The sequence below is a fragment of the Crocodylus porosus genome, unplaced genomic scaffold (assembly GCF_001723895.1).
Source record: "Crocodylus porosus isolate Cpor-Errol unplaced genomic scaffold, CroPor_comp1, whole genome shotgun sequence".
NCBI classification, from domain to species: Eukaryota; Metazoa; Chordata; order Crocodylia; family Crocodylidae; genus Crocodylus; species Crocodylus porosus.
This window is the reverse complement of record NW_017728947.1, coordinates 59613829-59635550: the sequence shown is the minus strand read 5'-3', so window position 1 is coordinate 59635550 and position 21722 is coordinate 59613829. Positions and strand designations below refer to the sequence as shown.

General features: G+C 41.1%; 1 protein-coding gene across 1 annotated transcript in view; it reads right to left on the bottom strand.

The window, feature by feature from the left end:
- The window catches only part of LOC109321277 (formin-like), a 239975-nt gene extending 220484 nt beyond the window's left edge, over positions 1–19491 (bottom strand). The window contains exons 1-2 of the mRNA XM_019551832.1: positions 17900–19491; positions 16396–16513 (exon numbers count right to left, since the gene is read on the bottom strand). Coding sequence (XP_019407377.1) covers positions 16396–16513; positions 17900–19279 — 1498 coding nt within the window. The 5' untranslated portion in view covers positions 19280–19491. The remainder of the gene's footprint in view (positions 1–16395; positions 16514–17899) is intronic.
- Between the last annotated feature and the right edge of the window lie 2231 nt (positions 19492–21722).

Genomic DNA, 21722 nt, shown 5'->3' with positions numbered 1-21722 from the left:
GGAGACTGGACGGGCACCTTGCTGGGGTCACCTGACCCCCAGTTATCTTTCCTGCTTGGTGCAGGGAGCTGGACCCAATGATCTTCCTATGTCCCTTCTGGCCTTACAGTTTACCTGGGGTCAGAGCTGTAGCCACAGCTCCTGCTTGCCTTCCTCACCACCTCTGCATCCTGCCATCTTCCTCTCCAACCACCATGCAGGTTCTAATCCCTTGACTACCCCCCTTACCCTTGCTCAGTGCCAGCAGGCTCACAAGCTGTGACAATGCTGCAGCCCGGAGCATGGAACATGGCCCCAGCCCAGCCCTGCAGTAGCAGTATGCAGCTCACAGGACTGATATGGGTGCTGGCCTGGGGTCATGCTCAATGCCCCAGGCTAGAAAGTGGATAGAGCCTGCTGGCATGGAGCAAGCTTGACTGGATTCCCTCCCCCCACAACCTCCACCCCCATGCATAGATTTAAAAGCCACCAGAGAAGGAGCTGGCTGTACCCTCTACTATTCATTTTATCCAACAGCACAGTGATTGGAGCACTAACCCAGGATGTAGGAAACACTTTTAATTTCCTTCTGTGCTTGGAGGGCTTCACACCTCTGCTGTCTCTCAAGGGAGAGTCCAAATCCTGAGGGTACTGTATATTTTGAATTGCTGCTCTCAATCACTCCTGTTGAGCCTTTGCAAAAATAATTTGTGTGGTCACTGGAGTCTACCTCTCAGCTAGATAAGTGTCCTAACAACCAGAGGCTTATTAAGTTTACAGTACCTGTATTTTTTTGTAACAACTTAGGGTGGTCTAATAAGTTGGCATTCTTTGGGACATGGTCCCATTTTTTCAGACCACCTGAACATCCATACCTCAATAACTGTCTAACCAACCTCAGAATAAGAGCCATGTACCTCATCACTTTATTACAGCAAAAAGGTGCATCGATAATTTTTCCCCCTGCTATTTTCTATTCTACTCCCTCACTCTTTTCCTCCCATGAGTAGGGTTTCATCCCTTTTCCATTGCACCTACTTCTGTCTCTCTTCCAAAAGCCTCCACCACCAACACCATGTGGTTTTCAACTTCTCCAGCCTACCTAGGTAGTTTGTTCCAATACTTAACTGTTCTCTGTGAGAAAGTTCTACCTAATAAACAGTCTAAATTTCCCTTGCTAAATTTTAATGCAGAGTACAGGGTGAAAGGAAGCAGCTGAAAGATCGCCAAGTAGATTACTTCAGAAAAGACTTTCCAGTAATAAGGTAAGTGGATAAACTTGAAGAAAATTGGTCCCAAATAAGCTGAAGATTCAAAATTGGGGTCCTCAAGGTTTCATAGAAAATATAATCTTATTCCTGTAAACTGAATGGCTTCACAAAACAGTTATGAAGCCCTAGAAAACACTAGAGGCCAGATATTTTGATAAAACAGAATAATTTCAACAAAGGCCTGGGCTTCCCTAAAACTCATCTATCTATATGAAAAACCCTCTACCCACTCTTTCAGCATAAAGCCTTCTTCAGAGGTAATCACCTGAGTAACTATCTGCTTGATCTTTCCTCTCCTGTCACAGGTAAAGGTACATCTACAGCTAATTTACTTGATGACAGGCATTTATAAGTTCACCTGTCATTTTTGTCCTCCTAGCAAGGCAGCAACAGAGCCATTGCTGCTGGGCACCTGCAGCCTCATTTATCTCTCAGCAAATGTCCTGCCTATTCCATATTTACAGAAAGAATCATTCTATTTTTGGAACATGTGACATAATGTGCAATTATCCAGCTGGGATGGCAAAAGTACAAAAGTACAATACAGCAAATAAATACCACCCAACCAACAAACAGGAGAAGCAGGCATAATAAAAAATTTCTTCTGGAGTAGCACGTTCTGCACATTCTACTTAGCAAAGGTTCTAAGGAAAAGAAAAACTTGTCTATTCTACATTATTTATTCAGTTTTATAAAACTTGCCTCTACCATATTCCACATATACATATATGCTAATTTTCTTTACAGCCTAGAAAAGCTGGAGGACTTTTTCCTATATACATGAAATGAACTGGAATGTAAGAAAACATACATTAAAATGGATATTATACAGATGAGAGCATGAATGTATTAGCTGAACTAAATGTCATGTAATTATACTGAACCTGGCCACAAAATCCACATACCCAGATATAAATTTTCACAAACATTGTGGTTATTCAGAGCCTGGATTTAGTCAGACTCATTTTTAAGCCACGCATGTTCAAATACTGGACCTAACATAACTAACTTCAATATATATGCAGATTAAGACAGCAGTACAAAATCTGTTACAAGAGAGGGAATTCCAGTAAACCAATAGGCTTCACTAACTGATCCAAAAATGAAAGCCCAAAGTTGTTATTCTATTTGTACTATGCAGGTTTTAATCCTGGTTTTAATTTCTTCTAAATTGGCCCAATCTAACAATAACTGTTTAGTAAAATCTGGTTAGTAAAATCTAAAATCCACTTCAGAGGTTGTCACATCACAATGTAACAGCATCAGAATTACAGGTGAATAAATAGCAACAGAAAGACTACAGTAAGAGAAACAGAGTCGTTTACAGAGCATGCAGACATGCCTTCTGGCTCTTCAGTAGATGGATCAATCCTTTCCATGAGCAGAAAACTGGTTTTAAAATAAAGTTTCTTTTATAACTGGACCTGATCTGCTCTCTATGTGAAAACTGAAAAAACCTTATAACTATAGGGATACACAATTTTCTCATGGCTTTGAATGCCTAAAAAAATCTTGTTAGGCCTATTTAGCAATGTGAATATACTCTTTCTATGTCCACAGGTCACACAAAGTCACAGTATTTCTATATAGAAATAAAAATGGAAGCAGAAAAAGTAAACAACAAAATGCTTCTCCCTTCATATTATGTTAAAATTATGTAGGACAGAGTATAACAAAGGTAGGATTGACTAGTTTAAAACAATTTGTTGACATGAAATTAAGCATGCCTTCCAAGAACCTCTTCAAGATATGTATGCTAACACGAGCATGGGAAGTGATCACAATTTTTCTCCTTTTTTTTAATTCAGCCTGTCTCCCTTTATCTAATAATGATAAATTGACAGTAATATTTCACCTTGAAGAGAAAATCCTAGGGTTGTTTAACCTCTGAGCTAGGCAGGTATTCTTATCCCAATTCTACAAAAGAAGTGAAGTGCAGAAAAATGACACTACTTTCTCAATGTCTCATAGTTGGGAGTGGATAAATAATCTTGTGCATTAGCACAAGATCATACTTCTCCTATTTGTACCTGCAGATTTTTCTGATCTCACTTTTCCCTCCCTTGTTGTCCCACCTCTCTTTTCTCTTTGATTCGCAAGCCTGGCTTTTTCTTCCCACCACTCTTCTGCTTTTTCCGTTTGGCATTTACCACCATTGCCCATTCTCTCCTTCACTTTTGCCTTTCTGCTCCTTTTCTCCCCTCAAAACTGTTCCATTCTTTCCCTCTTGACTGGGTCGAAATATACCTCTGCTTAGGTCCAGAAAACAGCAGAGATAGCCACCTACTCCTATATATCCTTTGAGAATCACATCAGTGTTGAGGGTGTGCTGGGGGGAGAAGGAATGGGTTTGGCTGTCTGCTCATAAGCCCCAGGGGTAGCCAACTAGTCATCAGGAGAAGAAGGGTGAAGGTGAAATGTAGCTCACAACCAACAGCACTGTTTATTAGTTATATTTCACCAGGCATGAGTGAAGAGGAAAGAGATGACAGTCACTCTAGATGAATGACATTTGGAATATGTAATCTTAAAACGAATGCATTATTCACAAGCAGTGAGCTGACTTCTAATATAAACATCAGCTTCTCAACAACACCTAGTGTAACTTGCCAAAATGTGTGATACCAACTTATGATGATTTAACATATCTGTCATGTTGCAGAACATATATGACAGAACATGTAAAACAATTTAAAACTCTACCATGTGAACTACAGTCAAATTGGCCTGTGATTATTAGCTCATAAAACCTCTAATTTCAGCCAAGCTATGCCTACCAGTGACTAATTTACCAGTTTTGCCCTAATTCACTTATCCTTTATACGAGGGGTGCTCAACTCCCGGCCTGCAGGCCAAATCCAGCCTATGGAGGCATGTCATCCGGACTGCAGGTCTCCTCATGGGTCTGAAAACTTGGAAGTGGGGCACAGGAGCAATTAACTGTCTATTTCCTGTTACCAAATTTCTGGACACATGTGGAGCCCAGTGGGCTGGATAATGTGATCCTGCTCACTAGGTAGGATACACGGGGCTAATTAAGTCTGGATCCTAATCCCAGTGCACAGGGCTGGGCAAAGGTGGTGCAGAACCTGATCCTAGTGCACAGAGCCGATCTGGCTTGCAAACTGGTCCTGTGACACTCAACCAGCCCAGAGGGCCAAAAGGTTGAGCACCACTGCCTTATACTGTTCATTACAAAAAAATCCATAGCAGAATTAACAGGGTACCTAGTACTATACCTAGTAACAACTGCTAAGTACTATAGCTGTTAAGTATTATACCTAGTAACAACTGTTAAGATCAAATGCATTCAAATAACTAAGTAAACAAGAGCCCATCATGACTAAAGATTTCATCATCATTCTGGTAAGACAAACAAGAATGCTTTCCTGTGTCATAGTCAAATCCATTTGGGTGTGTCTGCATGGCACCATGTAGTGCTGGCTACTCAGCAGGTATAATTAGCTCAGGTGGAGGACTGCACTATTACTTCCAGTCCCTGAGCTAGCTCTACAGGGTTCTGAATTGTACCATGTATCCTTTGTGTGACAGCTCCCTTCAGAATTTTATAATAATTAAACATACCCTAAACTATAATTACCTCATATGCAAGTTAAGTCCCCGGATAATGTGCCAGAGAGAATTGATTTTATCTCTTTTATACACCAATAAAGGCTCGCATAATAAGTAATAACTGATATCTCTAAAGAGCTGGCAGTCTTGTATCTCTCTTATACACCAATAAAGGGTAGCATAATAAGTAATAACTGATATCTCCAAAGAGCTGGCAGTCTAATTTCTCCTTTTGCATCTTGGCAATAAACAATGCTTTCTTTCATGAAAACTTTCTTTGCTAAAACTCTTCCAACACAAACCTACAGTAAGTGCATTGTCATCAATTGAATAATAAAGTATATGTAATGTTTCTATCAGAAAATGTGATCACACTGATTTTAAAATGAAGCAGTTGATCCAAATCAGATACTTTGCTTGAGATTCTAGTTCATAACTGCAGTTTCTAGTTACTACCACAATACCAGTCAGCAACAACAACGATGAAGCAAACCTTGAATAAGAGGCTAAACAGGGGGGAGTATAGTTGTGCAAAAATATACTGAAGCACTTACCTGCCTTGTTAGGTGCCCAAGTCTAGAATTTAGGTGCCTCTGACTCACTCAAAACCACTGCTCTGCTGATACTTAATTCCAGTTTCACTGGTGAGCAAAGCTGTCTAAAACACTGAGACCATCCAAACGCAAAAGAGCTCTCACTCAAACTGAAGGCCAAGAAGGTGTTTCTCCCCTCATCTTGCCAGCAAAAATGCTTAAAGCATGCATGGTCAAAGCATTTGGGTTGTGTGAGACTTCCATTCAAATGCTTCTGCCTTACTTGGACCAGGACTTTGCGCACATTTCACTTACACCCCAGGATGACTACCATGCTATTGGCTATTCTCTCACCTGTTGGAACATTTCTACTCTGTATAAGCGATTTCACATTTATTGATGGACAAACTAGACTATCATTGTTCCACATGTCAGCTGAGTGCTCTACCCACTACAGTCCTGAGTAGTTTGGTAAGGAAAACAAGGCATAGGCACCAAACTCCACAAAGCTTCTCACAGAAGAAAGTACCTGTCTGGCCATCATTTCAGTCCAAGTTAATTTACACCATCTCATCTCTGCTTGTTTCTGAGGGCCCCTTCCTTACGAGGTTAACTCCTTCTTGCATTGCATTAGTAGCCTGGAACCTTAACTTGGGCTTAAGCACTCCATAAGGCACCAGGTACCTAGGAGTTAGGCACTGTAATGCTTATAGGCCTTTAAGATCTATCTTACAGAAATTTAACACTCATAAAACAGTTTGAATGTCATGCAATAACATACTAGGAACCAGCAGGGTATATAAAGAGGAGTTTTATTTGATGAAATAAATAGGCAATAGAATTTGCCACAGAACTATCGTATTTTCCCACATATAACCCACGCCTTTCACCCCAAAACTAGCTATGGAAAATTAGGGTGCACATTAAATGCAAGGAAAAGGGATCCCCACAGGTCTGGAAATTTGTCTGGGTTGGGGCCTGAAGCAGTGGCAGTGTTAATTGCTGCCACTCTGGGGGGCATGGCAATTAACACTGTCAACATCTCCTCCCCCACAACCAAATTTCTGAATCACTAGGGACTCCTCCAACCAACCACACGTCAGAGTGGGTCAGCATGCAGAATTCGTCTGTGACCAGAGCCAGCATTTTGTGTTCAATCCAGTACATGGCCCTGGATCTGAGGTGTGGGGTCAAACAGAACGTGCCAAGCCCAGGACTGCTTAAAAATACATACATACATAACACACACACACACAAGCATGCTTACGTGTGTGTGTGTGTGCATGTGTGCATGTATACAAAAGAAGCATATGCCGTCTTATTAAATTCTATAAACTTGCAGAACCATTTTTATTGTACTGAGTTGCTTTCATCTAAATGCATTTGGGAATTTTCCAGAAGCATGCACTTCAGGGAATTCAATAATCCAGTTATCTTTCTTAAAAGGACGAAGAGTTAAATTGACACTATGGGGACTTCTGCACATGCAATTAATGCAAAGCAAAACTCTGAAACTTATTGCTCCAGAGTTTATTGCTTCTGGGCACACCGTTTGAACCATGTGCCCAAGAATTCAGCACGTTGAGCTGGGTCAGAGCAGCACCAGCTGGCAAGTGGCTCCGGTGGTCAACGGGATGGAAGAAAAGAAAGGTGGATGGGGCTTAAAAGGGTCTGATGATAAACGTCCTTTTCCAAGAGTACTTGGTGATACTAAGAGAACTCTCTGAAAATCTGGCTGCGCGGCCATTACAAAATGGTGCCGGCAGAGCAGAGAGCGTGCCGAAAGCCGCTCTGACGTCACCGCCCACTCCGAACCTGCCTCCTGTCACAGCGCCCCCTATGGTTCCGCCTATGTGGAACCCGCCTCTGGTAACAGCGCCACCCACCGCAATTACGTCGCCACCACTGTGCATGGACCGGTGCCACCTGGAGGACATACGAGTGAATAAAGACAATGAAAACGAAACTGAACCAAACGCAAGCATGAGAGACAGTGTGGCCATGCCAATGGGAACCAGCATGAACGTACCAACAAGAACGAACACCGATGAACCGACAAGCATAAAAGCGAATACAAATGTGTCAACAACAACAAGCAATGAACCCAAATGATACGAACCAGAACCTAGCAAATTACGAAACAAACTGATACGAACTGAACCTGAATCTGAACCCGAACAATACCCGATCGAAAATTTTCCTACCCATTCTCGATGGGTAGATCAGAGACCAATGACTCGATGCCAACAGTAGCCGATACAGAATTTACCACCAACAAAGAGATGGAACCAGTCATTCCGAGTCAGCTACTCGCCCGCATGGTGAACACCTGTGGAAAGGGCAATGTTCGGATTTTTGCTGAAAAAATCTGGCTTATCAAAAGACAGGTTAAGACAACTGAAAGACTGCGAGCCAGTCAACGAGATACTGCTCCTTGATACAAAAATGAACTAGAACTGGGACGCTCGGAAACCGCAGAGCAAAGGACGCATGTACTGCTGTTTGGCTTATGATGTTGTGCTTTTGACTAACATTACTTGTTTATACTTTGCTTTTCAATTTTTGAAACGGAGGTTGCGAAGTTTATCTGTTTTTGTGTGTACAAAATTACCCCCTCACGTTAATGTAAAATTTGAGAACGAAGACAAAAATGAAAACTAAATTTAAAACTCCTGTGTTGACAGCAAGGGGGCATGTCCGGACCAAATTTTGAATGTATGCTGGCAACACAAGAGTTAAGTTTGATCATGCGCAGACAAGCAGGCAAAGCCTATGGAAAATTCCACATCGTGCCCAGCATGTGCCCCGTGGGTGACCTGTTGGCTTGTCAATCAAGCGTGACTTACTTTTGCACCATGCGCATGCTCAGTCATATACAGAATCTAATCAGAGGCATGCTCTGTTTGGCTAAGAGCATGACTTCATAGAACTAGAAAATTCTTCAGAGCAAGCAACCCGATTGGCCACTTGGTTGCTATAGAGTGCTTGTGAGCCCCCACCTTTGGGTTCTCTCTCGTTCTCTCTGTCAGCGTGGTGGTGGGTGTGTGAGGGGAGACTGTGCTCAACCTGTAAGCAGAGGCTGCCTTGGCAGGGACTGTGAGACAGGGAGAGATCGATCCAGAGAGCAGAGGCTGAGGCTGCAGGGACTGCTCTTCTGGAGGGCTTCAGGCCCACCGGTCTCCTCCTCATTGTGAATTGGCTATTAGATTCCCCTTCATTCTCGTATTGATCTTTTGGCTACCGGACTGATTTTGGCATCGACTCTGACCACGATTTCGATCAACCAGACTTACTTCAACTACGGCTTTATCTCATCGTATTCGGCACTGATCTCGGCATCATTCTTCACCGTCTTCGACCATTTCTTCTCGTTGTCCACTTGGACTGGCGTCACGACTTTCTACGTGTTACAGTTTTGTTATTTGTTCTCCTATTTTATAAGCTGTTGACCAGTCCTGGGACTATCGAGTGGACAGCCGCACCTATCCTTTGGGGTAGAAAGCAAGGGCTCACTCGGGAACCCCGTGGGCCAACAGTCTCCTTTGTTGTTCGTTCAATTCGTTGTAACTGTAACCGAAGCAAGCGTCTCTGCCTATGCTCCAAAGTGTAAGTCAATAAATCTAATCTACTTTGAAACCTAACGAATCCGCGTACCACTCAGAACTCCTCGCTGCTAATCCTGCCTGTTCATTCCAAACCGCTCGGCCCACCATGACCTTGGGGCCCTGTTCCCCAACACCCCCCAGGTAATGCAGAGGGGCTGCTTGGGACATAAAGGTGTTCCAGTGTGGGGCTATACCCTTGTGCCCTAGTCAGCCATGTCAGTGTATACACATGTGCTGCTGCAGAGTAAAACTCTCCACAGCAGGATAGTACTTGTATTTGATTAGTTTACTCCACCCTAATTGCCCTGCATGTGTAGATGCTGAGACTTTTACTGTGGAGTGAATTAGTCAACTCTGCAGTAAATGACTCATGTAGATGTGCCCCATGGGTACTGAACTCTACCGTTTTGAGGAGTTTCAGAATGCCATGCTTCCCTATGCAAGTCAGTGGGAGTTTGAAAAAATTTCACTCAAGTATTTGTACTTGTTTAAGTTACTAAACCATTTTCTCATTATATCCCTGTGGCATTGGAGGCTAAATAAAAGCTGTGTGGAAAAGTGCTCAGATCTATAAAAACAGTTAATAATCAAATCAAGTTTTCAGTTTCATAAAAAGGTAGAATACTTTTGTGAGTTTGCCTGATTTCCTCTAAAGTGAAAACCAGATTTTTGCAGTGAAACTTCTTCCTCCTTCTCTGGATGCTCAGGAGAGGAAGCTCATTAATAAAAGATGGAAATTTTTTCCATGGTGACATTTCTCCAAGAGGATCAGATTCTCCCAACAGCCAACAATAATGGCAGTAAAAACAGTGAAATTTTGCCTCTTGAAGATAGTAGATCTCATAAAACCTCTGAGACTATCAAATGTTGGAATGTGAGCATGTAACATGAAACAGATTCTTTTGTACTCCAGCACTAAGCTGGTTGTTAAAAAGGCGCTGGGCCAAATGAACTGTTACTCTCTTTTTGCCTGCTGAGATCCTTAAAGAATCCAGCTGCTATTGCTTAGCTGTCAAATGTAACTTTCTAGAAACCATACTACATAAGTAATGTTACTTGACCATCTAGAAAATAATACAGGTATTCATTGCATTTAAACCATGTATTTCTTTTCAGCATACTCTGCAGGTATTAACTGATCCTCATACCCTCGTGAAGATAATACAGCATTATCTCCATTTTACAGGTAGATAAAGAAGCAGACTGGATAATTTGCCAAAGGTCAGAGAAAGCCTTTATAAAGCAGGATGAAAATGTATGAGTTAATAGCTGTCACCTCTGCACTCAGATCACTGTAATGTGTGTTACTCAAATATACAAGTCATTTGCTTTATTCTAAATATCTTCACAAAGGATTCTCTTAATAGCAGCCTACAGCTCAGCTGAAAAAAGCTGAGAATTATTTCACATTTCTTTAGCTATTTCTGCAGACATTTTTGTGTTAGGTTATGAATGAGAAATCTTTTTTCTTTCCTACATGAAGTCAAAATATTGTTTATAGCATCACTACCTGTTACCATGGCAACGGTGGTTCCACGGCGACAGCATGACTTCACAGCATGATCAAGTTGCCTGGAAAGACAGGCTGCAAGGGAGCACTGTTGTTTAAAAAGACAAGCACTAGAATTATCTACGAGGCATGTTAAAAACATAAAAGCTGAACGGATTTATATTACAGTCTGATTTTGTTTTTTTTTTTGTTTTCCTCAGTATGAACAACAATATCTTTTTCTTTTCAGTCTTTTATAAATTTTATTTAAACATTGGAGCAAACTGCTTCACTTTATACAAATGGTTGCACTGACCCTATACTCACTAAAAAGCATTTTTTAACAGGGATCATAAGACCTGCAGTTTTTCCTAGAGTGCCTCTGTGATGACTGGCTTTCAAACACAAAATGGGAAAAAATAAAGAATTCCACAGAGAAAGGGTTTCTTTCAGCAAAAGAACAAAAAGCTATTGGGCTATGCAAGTAAAAGGGATGCTGACTATGATACTGGCAGCCCTTGTGATTTAGTTCTTCACAATTTGAGGGGTTTTCATGAGGACTATAGCTAGGTTAAGTAATAATCATCATTTTCAGGATTTTTTGCCCTGCCTATACGAAGCCACTCTCTGAGTTACATTCTCCAGTCCCTTGTTACTTGGGAAGAAGGGCTGCTGAAGGAATTGCTTCATTCAGAGCAGAGTGGCTTTTGGAGTACAGGAAGGGGTAAATGGAGTAAGAGGCCACTGTTCTTGCATTAGGAAAGTCCGACTGTTTTCCTGTCCGATTCCTCTCTTTAGCCATTTAATAACTGGGACTACATAATTGTGGGAGTGGAGAACTCCTGGGCCTGTCTCCTATGCTTTGCAAAAGAAAAAGGCAGATCCTGCTACAGCTTCTCTCCCTCAAAGTCTAGAAAAAGGAAGTGTAAAAACCTTAGGAGTAGCAGGCAGGAGGATAGAGCAGTCAGATATGAGAGCTGGCATTGATAGGATTTAGGTGAGAGCAACAGGGTGCCTAATTAGCTACTAGTCTGTGGAGTGAGATGTGGAGATATGTAATTAATTCAAATATTGGAGTCTGAAGAGAAGCTGGGCTCTATGAACTATTCAAGAAGCCCCCAAGAGCCCAACTATAAACTATATGAACTATTCAAGAAGCAGCAGGAGCCAAAATTCCCTTCATAACAGTTGTCATAACTGTCATCCACACGGTGGACTCAGGAAATTCAAAACTCATAAGACAAGAGAAGAGCAAAATATAACCTCCCTAAAAAAATTAGTTTTCTGAGCAAATGTTAGGGTTTGGGGAGTCCTTAATGACACAACTAGAACTGTTGGGGTAGGCAGTTCCATAACTTTTTGATCTGTGTTGCAAGAGTGCTGAGGCTAATTAACAAGGAATCTTTTCTTGATTTGTTGCTCATGAATAGGATAAAACATTGACTGGGAACATGAAAGCAGAAGACAACTGAGATGAGACCCAGCTATTAAATGATAGAGTTCAAGGTCCTAAGGCACAGAAGGAAGGAGAGTAGCAGAGTAAAGAACTGGACTTCAGAAAAGCAGACTAACACATTCAGGAAACTGGTGGGCAGGATCTCAGAGGAGGCAAATCTGCCATTAAAAAGACAACCAGGGGAACATTATAACTTAAACCAGTTATATTAAGGGTGCTAGAGCAGGCTGTCTCCATGGGAAGAAAAATAGCAAGTTCAGCAAGAGATCACCTGGCTAAACAGCAAACATTAGCTATTACTTAGAGAATCCACATGTTTTTGACATCAGCAGGGCCAGACAAGATGCATTAAGAGCCCTCAAGGAATTAGCTGAGGCAATTACACAAAGCATTGGCTATTCTCTTTTGAGAATGTGTGGAGGTTGGATGACATTCTGGATAAGGCGAAATATATAAAAGAAAGAAGAAAGGGAAATTGCAAACTGGTCAGTCTGAACTCTGTACTGGGAAAGATGATGGAGCATATCCTCAAGGAATCAATTTCTAAGTACCTAGAACGAAAAATGGTGATCAGGAACAGCTCACAGATTCAGGAAGTGCAAGTCATGCTTGACTGAACTAATTTCTCTCTACTGCAATGTGGTGGGCTCTGCAATGTGGAAGTGGGAGAGGAGAAGATATGTACCTTGACTTTAGCAAGCCTTTTGTCACTGTCTCCCATGACATTCTCATCAATGATTTGGAGGAATGGGATTGAAAGAACATTTAGCACATTTGTAGATGACACCAAACTGTTTCAATTGCAGACACCTGGGGAGGATTAAATTAGGATTCAGACCTTGATAAACTTTAAAAAATTGTCTGAAATTGTTTGAAATTCATTAAGGACAAGTGCAAAATCCTGTGCATAGGATTTGTCCAGAAACATTACATGCACAAGTTCAGACCAGGGAATGATTGGCTAAATTGAAGTGCTGCAGAAAAGGACATGGAGGTTACAGTAAGATGAACAGGAGCCAACAATGTGCTGTTTTTCTAAAAAAGGCCAACAGCATACTGAAATGAATTAACAGGAGTATCATTTGCAAGTCAAGTGAAATAATTCCTTTACTCCATTTAGTGCTAGTGGGGCTTCATCTATTGATTCAAGTTAGGTCGTTATCCTATGGCCTCCTTTGCAGCTTCCTGCCACCCCCACCCCGCCACAGAGAGGCATGATAGCACTCAGCCTGTGTGCCCAGTGAGCCCAATGGCCAAACACCCAGTGGGCCCCACCCCTGAGCTCTTTCTAGAGTCAAGACAACACAGACCCTGTCCCCAGTCCCACCTCCTGCCTTTGGTCATCTGTCAACTGCAAACAGGCAGCAGGGAGAGGAGTGGGGGGGAGGGAAGGGAGGTGCCTGTGTTCCCTACACAAGCCCTAGGACCTGGGTACTTGCATACACACACCTGACACTGAACCCAGGAGAAACCCTGCACTCTGGCACAGCCCCACAGAGCCTGACCCTGGCTCCCACACACCCGGCCAGGGACCCCCAAACCCCCATGCTTGGGCACAGCCCCATGGACCCTAACTCTGGCTCTTGCACACCACACCTCCATGCCCAGGCACCCTGCTACCCCAGTATGGGACCACACACCCCTCTGAGCAGGATCTGGTATGGGTGGCTCATGTCTGGTGGGTTGAGGACTGGGCCTGCATGGAGGTAACCCTGTGAGTTTTGCAGCTTGGCTACTTCTAGCAGGTACCCAGGCCATGGGCACTTGGGGTGCTGCAAGGCTTTTTTTGGTCTGCAGCTACAGGCTCCCAGAGTATTAGGGAGGGGGGTGGATGTGGGGGGCATACTTGCCCATCCCTGGCAGCCAATCGGGGTGGCCCAGATGCTCACTTGTGCTCAGTAGTCTCTGGCAGCCCAGGGAGCCTGTGAAGCACACTGGGTGGTGTGCAGGAGCGCGCCCAACCTGCAGGCCTCAGTCAGTGCAGGCAATCTGTTCCCATTCCCCACCAAAGGGTATGTGCATACAGTTCACTACTGATCTAACCTAGACCGCTTACAGAACACTCTGTAATTTAGATCAATTCTGCCTCAAGCTTTTTGAATGTTTGTACTTAGCCTTGGAGCAGTGTCCAGTTTTGAATGCTGTGGTTCAAGAAAGATGTGGAAAAATTGGAAAGTGTACAACTGGAAAGCAGAGAGCAACAAAATATTCCAAGACCTAGGAAAAATGATTTATGAGGAAAGGTTGGAAGATCTGGGGTTATTTAGTCTGGAAAAAAGAGAAAACTAAGGGAAGATAACAGTATTCAAGTACTTGAAGGGTGATTATACAGAGGATGGTGATCCTCTGCTGTGATCCATTGCTGTCAGCACATACTAATGGAGAAAGAACCTCCCTGCCAGCTACATCACTAGTCATTTAGGCACAGAACTCAACATATGTTAGTTATATCCACATCCTTTGCCCATCTCTTTTAAAAGCATCACTTGTGTCCTACCTTGGCTGAATCATTACCAAGTTATTTTCATCTGGATTCCTATCTCTGCCAGACATTGGGTGAGCAATGAATACTAGGATCTGTGCTCTATTAAAATTGGACTTCAAATACCATCAGCTTGTTGACAACACTACAACTCAAAATATCTTAGTGACAAACGACAGCAATGTACATGGATTTGAAGCCAGTCCCTCCTTTCTATTTACATCCCAATAAAGCATGACCTAGTTCATCTCAGTACAACATGGAGCTTTTGTTTATTCATAGTTTTGCCTTTTCTTTCTTTGTTCACATGTACCTTTGTGCTATAAAAGAGAAGTCACTAGAATGCAGTGACAAGTAGGAAACAAAAAGGTATTAAAGACCACTTTTCACTTGTTATTTTAGGAAAAAAATAAAACACTCCACACACACACACACACACACAATAAGTTACAGAAGAAAAATCATGTTAAAATTGGAAATGCATTATGGCACATGTATTGTATTGACTGTGCAGGGATCTTAGATGCAATCTAAGCAAGTACATTTAGTACATCCTGGTATTCTGAAATAAGATGCACTTTTGTCAGTGTCTGAGAAAAAATTAAAGAACTAGTTAACTTTCTGAACATTTTGGGGGGTTCAGCACTTCTAATGTTATGTCCGTTTCATAGATTCAGGTAGAAAAAGGTTGTAAAGCCTGATTGAATTCACAATGAGTCAATCAAATGTGGAGCCAGAAGCCAAACTTGGAGTGCTAGGTCTCCATTGCCTAGTCTATGCTCCCTCCCCTGTTACAGTAAAAATAAAACAGTGAAGTTATGTACTTTATATTTTAACAGTACTATTTTGAAACTGTTCATAATCATTTAGTGTGGCAGGTAAAAATAGTAGTAATTAATCATGCAAAAACAGGGAGGGAGGTTGGTGAGGTTGAAAAAATTATTAGAGACAAGGAAAGACTTTCATACAAGGTGAGATTTAACAGATTAGGACTGTACAGTTTCAAAAGTAAGCAAGTAAGAAAGGACATAATATAGAAGTAAATCCTATTCTTATTTACCCTGTCTGGTAATGTAAGCACAGGCAGGCATTCACTGAAACTGAAAGATAACACCTTTAAAAGGAATATGGGACACACACAAGTAACTTACTGGCACTTACAGCATTGCATGCAAGGGTTTTATTCTTTTTTGAATCCTACTCAACTATTTCTGAGTGATATTTTCAAAAGCTGCTAGATAAGAACAAAAGAGCCACTGCTTTTCTTCAGGGTTTTTAGAAAAGTCACACAAAGTAGAAGAACAACCTGAGTTTCATGAGCTACAATAAGCACTTTTTATAAGGGACATAAATGCTCTTGTTTAAGTATAAAAGCCAACCAGAGACTGGGAAAAGTTATAAAAGCATCTTTTGTGAGCAGGTTATTCCACAAGTCCAGTATTGTATTTGTTATACTACCTTTTCAAGCATCTGGCATAGGCATCTATTAGGGACAAAATACTAGACTACATAATGATGTGGTTGCATATGGCTATTTCTGTGTTCTCAATAATGTTTCAAAACTACATATATTAACACTCCTACTTCTACTCTGGATTTACCACAGGTGTGATTTTAACTAAAGAGAATAAGCAAAGTAAACCAGAACCTGACAGTACCAATACCCATGATCATAATCTAACCAAACAAAAACAAAAATAATTTCTAATTTCTGGACCATGTTCATCCCTTCCACAGAATTGTACCAGAAAACTGTTTGGCCTACACTATCAAAAGCCATTGTTTTTTCCTCATGAAAGTAGAATGCAACACTGACTTCAACATGCACCCATATATCATTTACCTGCTAGGAACTGCATCTCCCTATCAAAGTGAGGGTCACCAGTCCCATATACCCAGAAATAGAATGTTTTCTAGAAGAAAATAATTGGCGTGTATATTTTTTAATCACAGAATGTTAGAAATGTTATGATTCATTTCTGCAAATCTTTCACCTTTTTGTTTTACCTGCTTCAGTGTATTTTAATCCCACTTTTTCTTCTTGATCGTTTACTTTAGGTGGTGGCCATACAGTCTGAAGCCTCCCTGGAGTCTTATCATCCTGCTCTGAAGGACTCAGGTCAGGCTATTAAAGAAGATGAAAGGAAAAAATAAAATATTGCAATATCAATCCATTCCAAAAAGCAGAAAATGGCACATTTAACTAAATTAGTGTATGGGCCAGCATGATCATAAGTTTAGTTCCCACTCATTCTAATGAGATTCAGTCAGGGGCCAAGGGGGAAGAGTATTTAAGAGCAATTGTTCTACAGAGGGGAATATCACAACATTTACCAGTATGTTTTATACAGCGTTTTTATAACAACTTGGTATATTGGCTGTGAGAAGCTGCCTGTCCTTTTGTGAACTGAGGAGGCTATTACTACGACAGGAATGTGAAAAATTTTTCTCTATCCAAGCCAAAGTCAGAGTTTGGGGGGGGTTTTTGCAGATTAATTTTAGTAGTATTTAATAATACATAAAAGCTATACATAAAGTAATAAATGGCCAGCCAGCATCTACATTTTCCTCACATACTTTATGTTGATGTGACTACAAGTTCTTAGTCTACCAAAGACATAATTTTAGAAGCATTTTTTATTTGTTTTTTATTTTATTTGTTTCTTCAAACTCACATTTGAGAATGGAAATCTGAAGCTGACTGCAAACAAACTCTTGGTTACCCAATTTCAGGCTTATTGTCCAAACCTGCAACACATACTCATATAAACCATTCTGCTGGAGCAGATATAATTCATTCATACAATTTTTCCTTCCTATTTGTATCTGCAATTGATATACACAGTGTTTTTGTTCTGCTTGTTTAATTGAACATGTCATTTTTTTTAAACTTAAGTTGAGTGAATTGGTTTATTTTGACTCATTACATTTTCCTTTCCATTATGGAAGTATATGTATCCAAATCAAAAGCACTAGGGATGCAGTCCTGAAAATACTTAGGCACAAACTGAACTTTACAGAGCTGAACTTTTCCATGAAAATGAATAAATAACTCTTTGGTGTAAAGTTAAATATCTGTAAGCATTTACAGAATGCTTAGACAATAGCATATTCTCTCTCATTAGACAATACACAGAGGCAATAACTTAAAAAAAATCTTAGGTACAGCACCAAAAATATCTGTAATTCATTGTCTGTGGCATCAGGCACACAGAGAGTGAATTTAAGCCTTATTTCACAGTTACCATATATTGAGAGAATTCATCTTGGGCATGGGGACAATCATCTGCAGCTCCTAAAGACTTTACATTCTCAATGCTTCTAAATATTCTGTCTCAAAGTGTTTTGAGTTAGGCACCCAAAATCTGAGGCTCCCAAAATATGAAGGCCAATTTTGAAATAATTATTTACTGGTGCCTTAATTATATGAGTTCATCAGTTTACCATCAAAACAAATTTCACATCTTTCTACCTCTAGACCCTATATTAGAATAAAGGTAATCCAACCTACAGATTTTTGCTCAGATGTTCCATCTCCAGGCTTTGATTTTGACCGTTCAAATACAGCTTTCAATGACTCCTTTTCATGTCTCATTTTTTGTTTTATGGCTTCTAGCTCTGAAGTGTCTGCAGTTGTCTCCTTTTTTGGAGGCCGCATAAATAGAGCCTTAAATACATCCAATGCAGACTCAGCCGGGCCCAGTTTTGTTTCTTCAGAAGGTGACTGAGGTTCTTTGCTTGAGGATTTGCTGTCTGGGCCTCCCTCGCTGTCCTCATTCTCACTACTTGCCTCACCAGAATCTTCTGCTGTATCTTCAGTTTTGGTACCATCAGTTTTGAACAGATGTGAGAGCTGTTCCAGGATGTTAGGATTTGTTTTAGGTTCAGCTGATCTCTTTTTAGCAAACAGGTCTGATGTAATATTGGCTTTCTTAACAGGCTGTCTTAATTTAAGCAAAGCCAAATCGCTGTCTCGTTGTTTTATTTCAGTGACAGTTTCTCTCTCTTCAGCAGTTTGTCCTTTTTTTCGCACACGCAACGCACTAAAGAAAGCTGGAAGCTGAAAAGTCTTTTCTCCCACTGCTGTTTTCTGAGGAGATATATTACTCATGGAAGACCCTTGCTCTTCACCACCTCCAGGTTCTTGAGGGCTCTCCGCCGCGGCAGGTGAGCCACTGGAAAGCTCATCTGCTAACATGATGTCTTCTGGAACACAGCCATATCCCGAAGCATCCCCTGACCCTGTTGAAAGCCGCTTAGGAGGCGATGATACTGACTCAATTTCATCTCCGTCCACAGCACCTTCACTTTCGCTGCAACTGTCTGATTCTGACTCTTCCTTACACTGTTTGTTATTTTCCAAAAACTGAGCAGACAAAGCGACATTATTGAACACAGATTTGTTTGTTTCTCTTGCCTCACTGTCTAGGTCTGTGCTCTCATTGTCTGATTCGGTGTCACTTGTTGTATGAACTAAAGTACCTTGTACAAGAATGGAATCCTTGTCTTTGTCAGATGCAGACAAAAGAGCCTGTGCAGACTCTAAAGGCAAAGGTAGTTCTTTCTGTTCTGGTAGCTCCAGCTCCAGGTTCATCTGGCCAGTGACCTCTGGGTCAGCCTGCTGTATTTTGGGAAATATATGATGAATTTCTGCATCATTGTTATCATTAATCTTCATATCTTGGTTGTCAACTTGGGCATTTGCGTTGGCATCCAAAGGACGAAATGCAGTAAGGACTGTGTCTTCTTTTGTAGATTCCAATTTAGAAGTAAATCCAAAAAGCGCTTTCATAGAAAATGTAGTGAAGGGAGTCTGTCTGGATTTGCTCTCTATTTCATTATCTTGTTCCAAATGCTCACTGCAGTCAGATAAAGTATTATTTTCTTCCATATTCAGTAAAGCACAGTACAAACTGTAATTGATATTTGCTCGCTTTACTCAAATATTTACTACATTCATTCAGTCTATTAACTTACGACAGGAAATGCAACAGGAGCTCTTCTCTTTGCATCAGGAGGGAAGCTGGTCTCCCACAGGTCACACTAGCTCTTCTTCCGGTTTTCAGTGCTGTAGTAGGAACTGAAAGTGCCTGTCATAATTTACAATTTTGCATCTTGATGCACAGCAAACAAAAGTTCTCAGAAACTCCTGTACTTGCTTCTTAACAGAAAGGGCTTTCTGTCACGACAAATATGCCAGCACTCAAATCACAGTTGAAAACTCAACCAATGATTACTGCCTCAGTTCCTGCAATCCTACTGGCTACACACAACTTCCTACTCCCAAAAGAGTGCAGAGCAACTGTAAAAACAAGGAACAGAACGGTTGGCATTTACAGTTTGCTACTTCCTTATACAAGAAAAGAGTTGTGAACATTTGTCAGCAAAAAAAAATTCCTGAAAGATTCCTTTGTGTAACCTTTACTACTTTAAGACCTTCTCAAGCAAATCCATCAGAATACCACAACTGGTAAAATAAAAAATCCAAACAAAGCAAAACTTCAGAGCCACCCTCCTTGCCCCCGAAAACATAAGACTTCAGTGAATTCCTGCAGTGTTCTGGCCAGAGGAAACTAGACTGAGTATCTTCGAAGCTTAAAAAAAATAAAATCAAGCTCTGCTGGCTGCAGGTTTCATCTGGAATGCAGATTTCGATCTCCAGGGCCAGTGAATAAAAACCAACACGACCGGTTTCATATTACTACTGTCTTAACTCTGTGCAGCTATTTCTGTGAACTGTGAAACAGGTACTCATGAAACATATTTACCACACCCACAGACTGGAAACTGCATGGGTTGGTAGGGGAAACAGCCAAAGCCTAGAAATCTGCAATCGACAGTTTAAAGAAAATACAGTATGTTCACTTGTACTGTCTACACATTTTAAAACTTTTACTTGTTTTTAAGTAGAACCTTTCCTGCAGAGGCAATAATTCCCTCTACAGTTATAGAATTCAATTATTTCCTCTGCAGTGAGAGCAGTATTTAGGGATGAAAGCTGTAAGTCTATGTGCCTTCAGCATGTCTAAGGATTGTCAGAAGGAATGTTTTTATTTTTTAACAGAAATAAAGCTAATCCAATATATTTCTAAGCACCGACAATTTGTGTCATATGTAAATATGTTAGTTTCTACCTAATATATCTTTATTTTTATTCCCTTTCCCAGGGGTTTTCAACCTGTTTAAATAAGTGTACCCCTGGCAGCCCTGTTTTTAGTAAGTGTACCCTGGGGGGGGGGGGTGGTGAGCAGCCGGATGCTGAGCGGGGTTGGGAGGGATTTGTTGCGGATTTTTGAGCTCACCTAAAAAATCCTCAACAAATTGTAGGAAACTCTTAACTGCCATCCTGAATATTAAGTTAGAGTATTCATATATCTGTGTTCTGTGCACGGAGGAAATGCACTGATATTTTGTTATATATAACTTTATCTAAAAAAGTTTCACACATTTTAAACAGTATGAAAATAGCAAAAAGTTTATTTGGAAAATGAATGATGATACAGGTCATACGGTTTAGAACAGAACTTGGTGACATTTCTGGCATCTATTGTAAGGGCAAAACTTCTATAAAAATCACATTGTAATATTAAGAAATTCTCAGGCTTACACATGCTTTTTAAAATTATATTTAATAGATTTCATAGATTTCATAGACATTAGGGGCTGGAAGCGACCTCATGAGATCATCGAGTCCAGCCCCACCAATCTGCAGGAAGTCAGCTGGGGTCAAATGATCCCAGCAAGATAAATGTCCAAATGTCTCTTAAAGGAGTCCAGAGTAGGTGCTTGCACCACTTCCGGGAGGAGTCTGTTCCAGACCCTGGACACTTGCACCATAAAGACCTTTTTTTTATGTCTAGTCTAAATTGGCCTTCCTGGAGTTTATATCCATTAGACCTTATTATCCCTTGAGGCTTGAGCGCTGGTGAACAGCTATTCTCCCAGGTCCTGATGTACCTCTCTTATAAAACTGTAAGCTGCTACCGAGTCCCCCTTGAGCCTTCTTTTTTCCAGACTGAAGAGTCCCAAGTCCCTCAGCCTCTCCTTGTATGGCCTGCCCTCCAGGCCTTGGATCATATGAGTGACTCTCCTCTGGACTCTCAAGCTTTTTCACTTCCCTCCTGAAGTGGGGGCCCAAAACTGGATGCAGTACTCCAGCTGTGGTCTCACCAAGACCGAGTAAAGTAGGAGGATGACATTCCTCATTTTACTTAGATACGTCAGTGAATGCATGCCAGTGTTTGGTTTGCTTTGCCAGCCACAACTTTGCATCAGTGGCTCATATTCATCTTGTGGCCAATCAAGACCCCCAAGTCTCTTTCAGTCATGGTGCT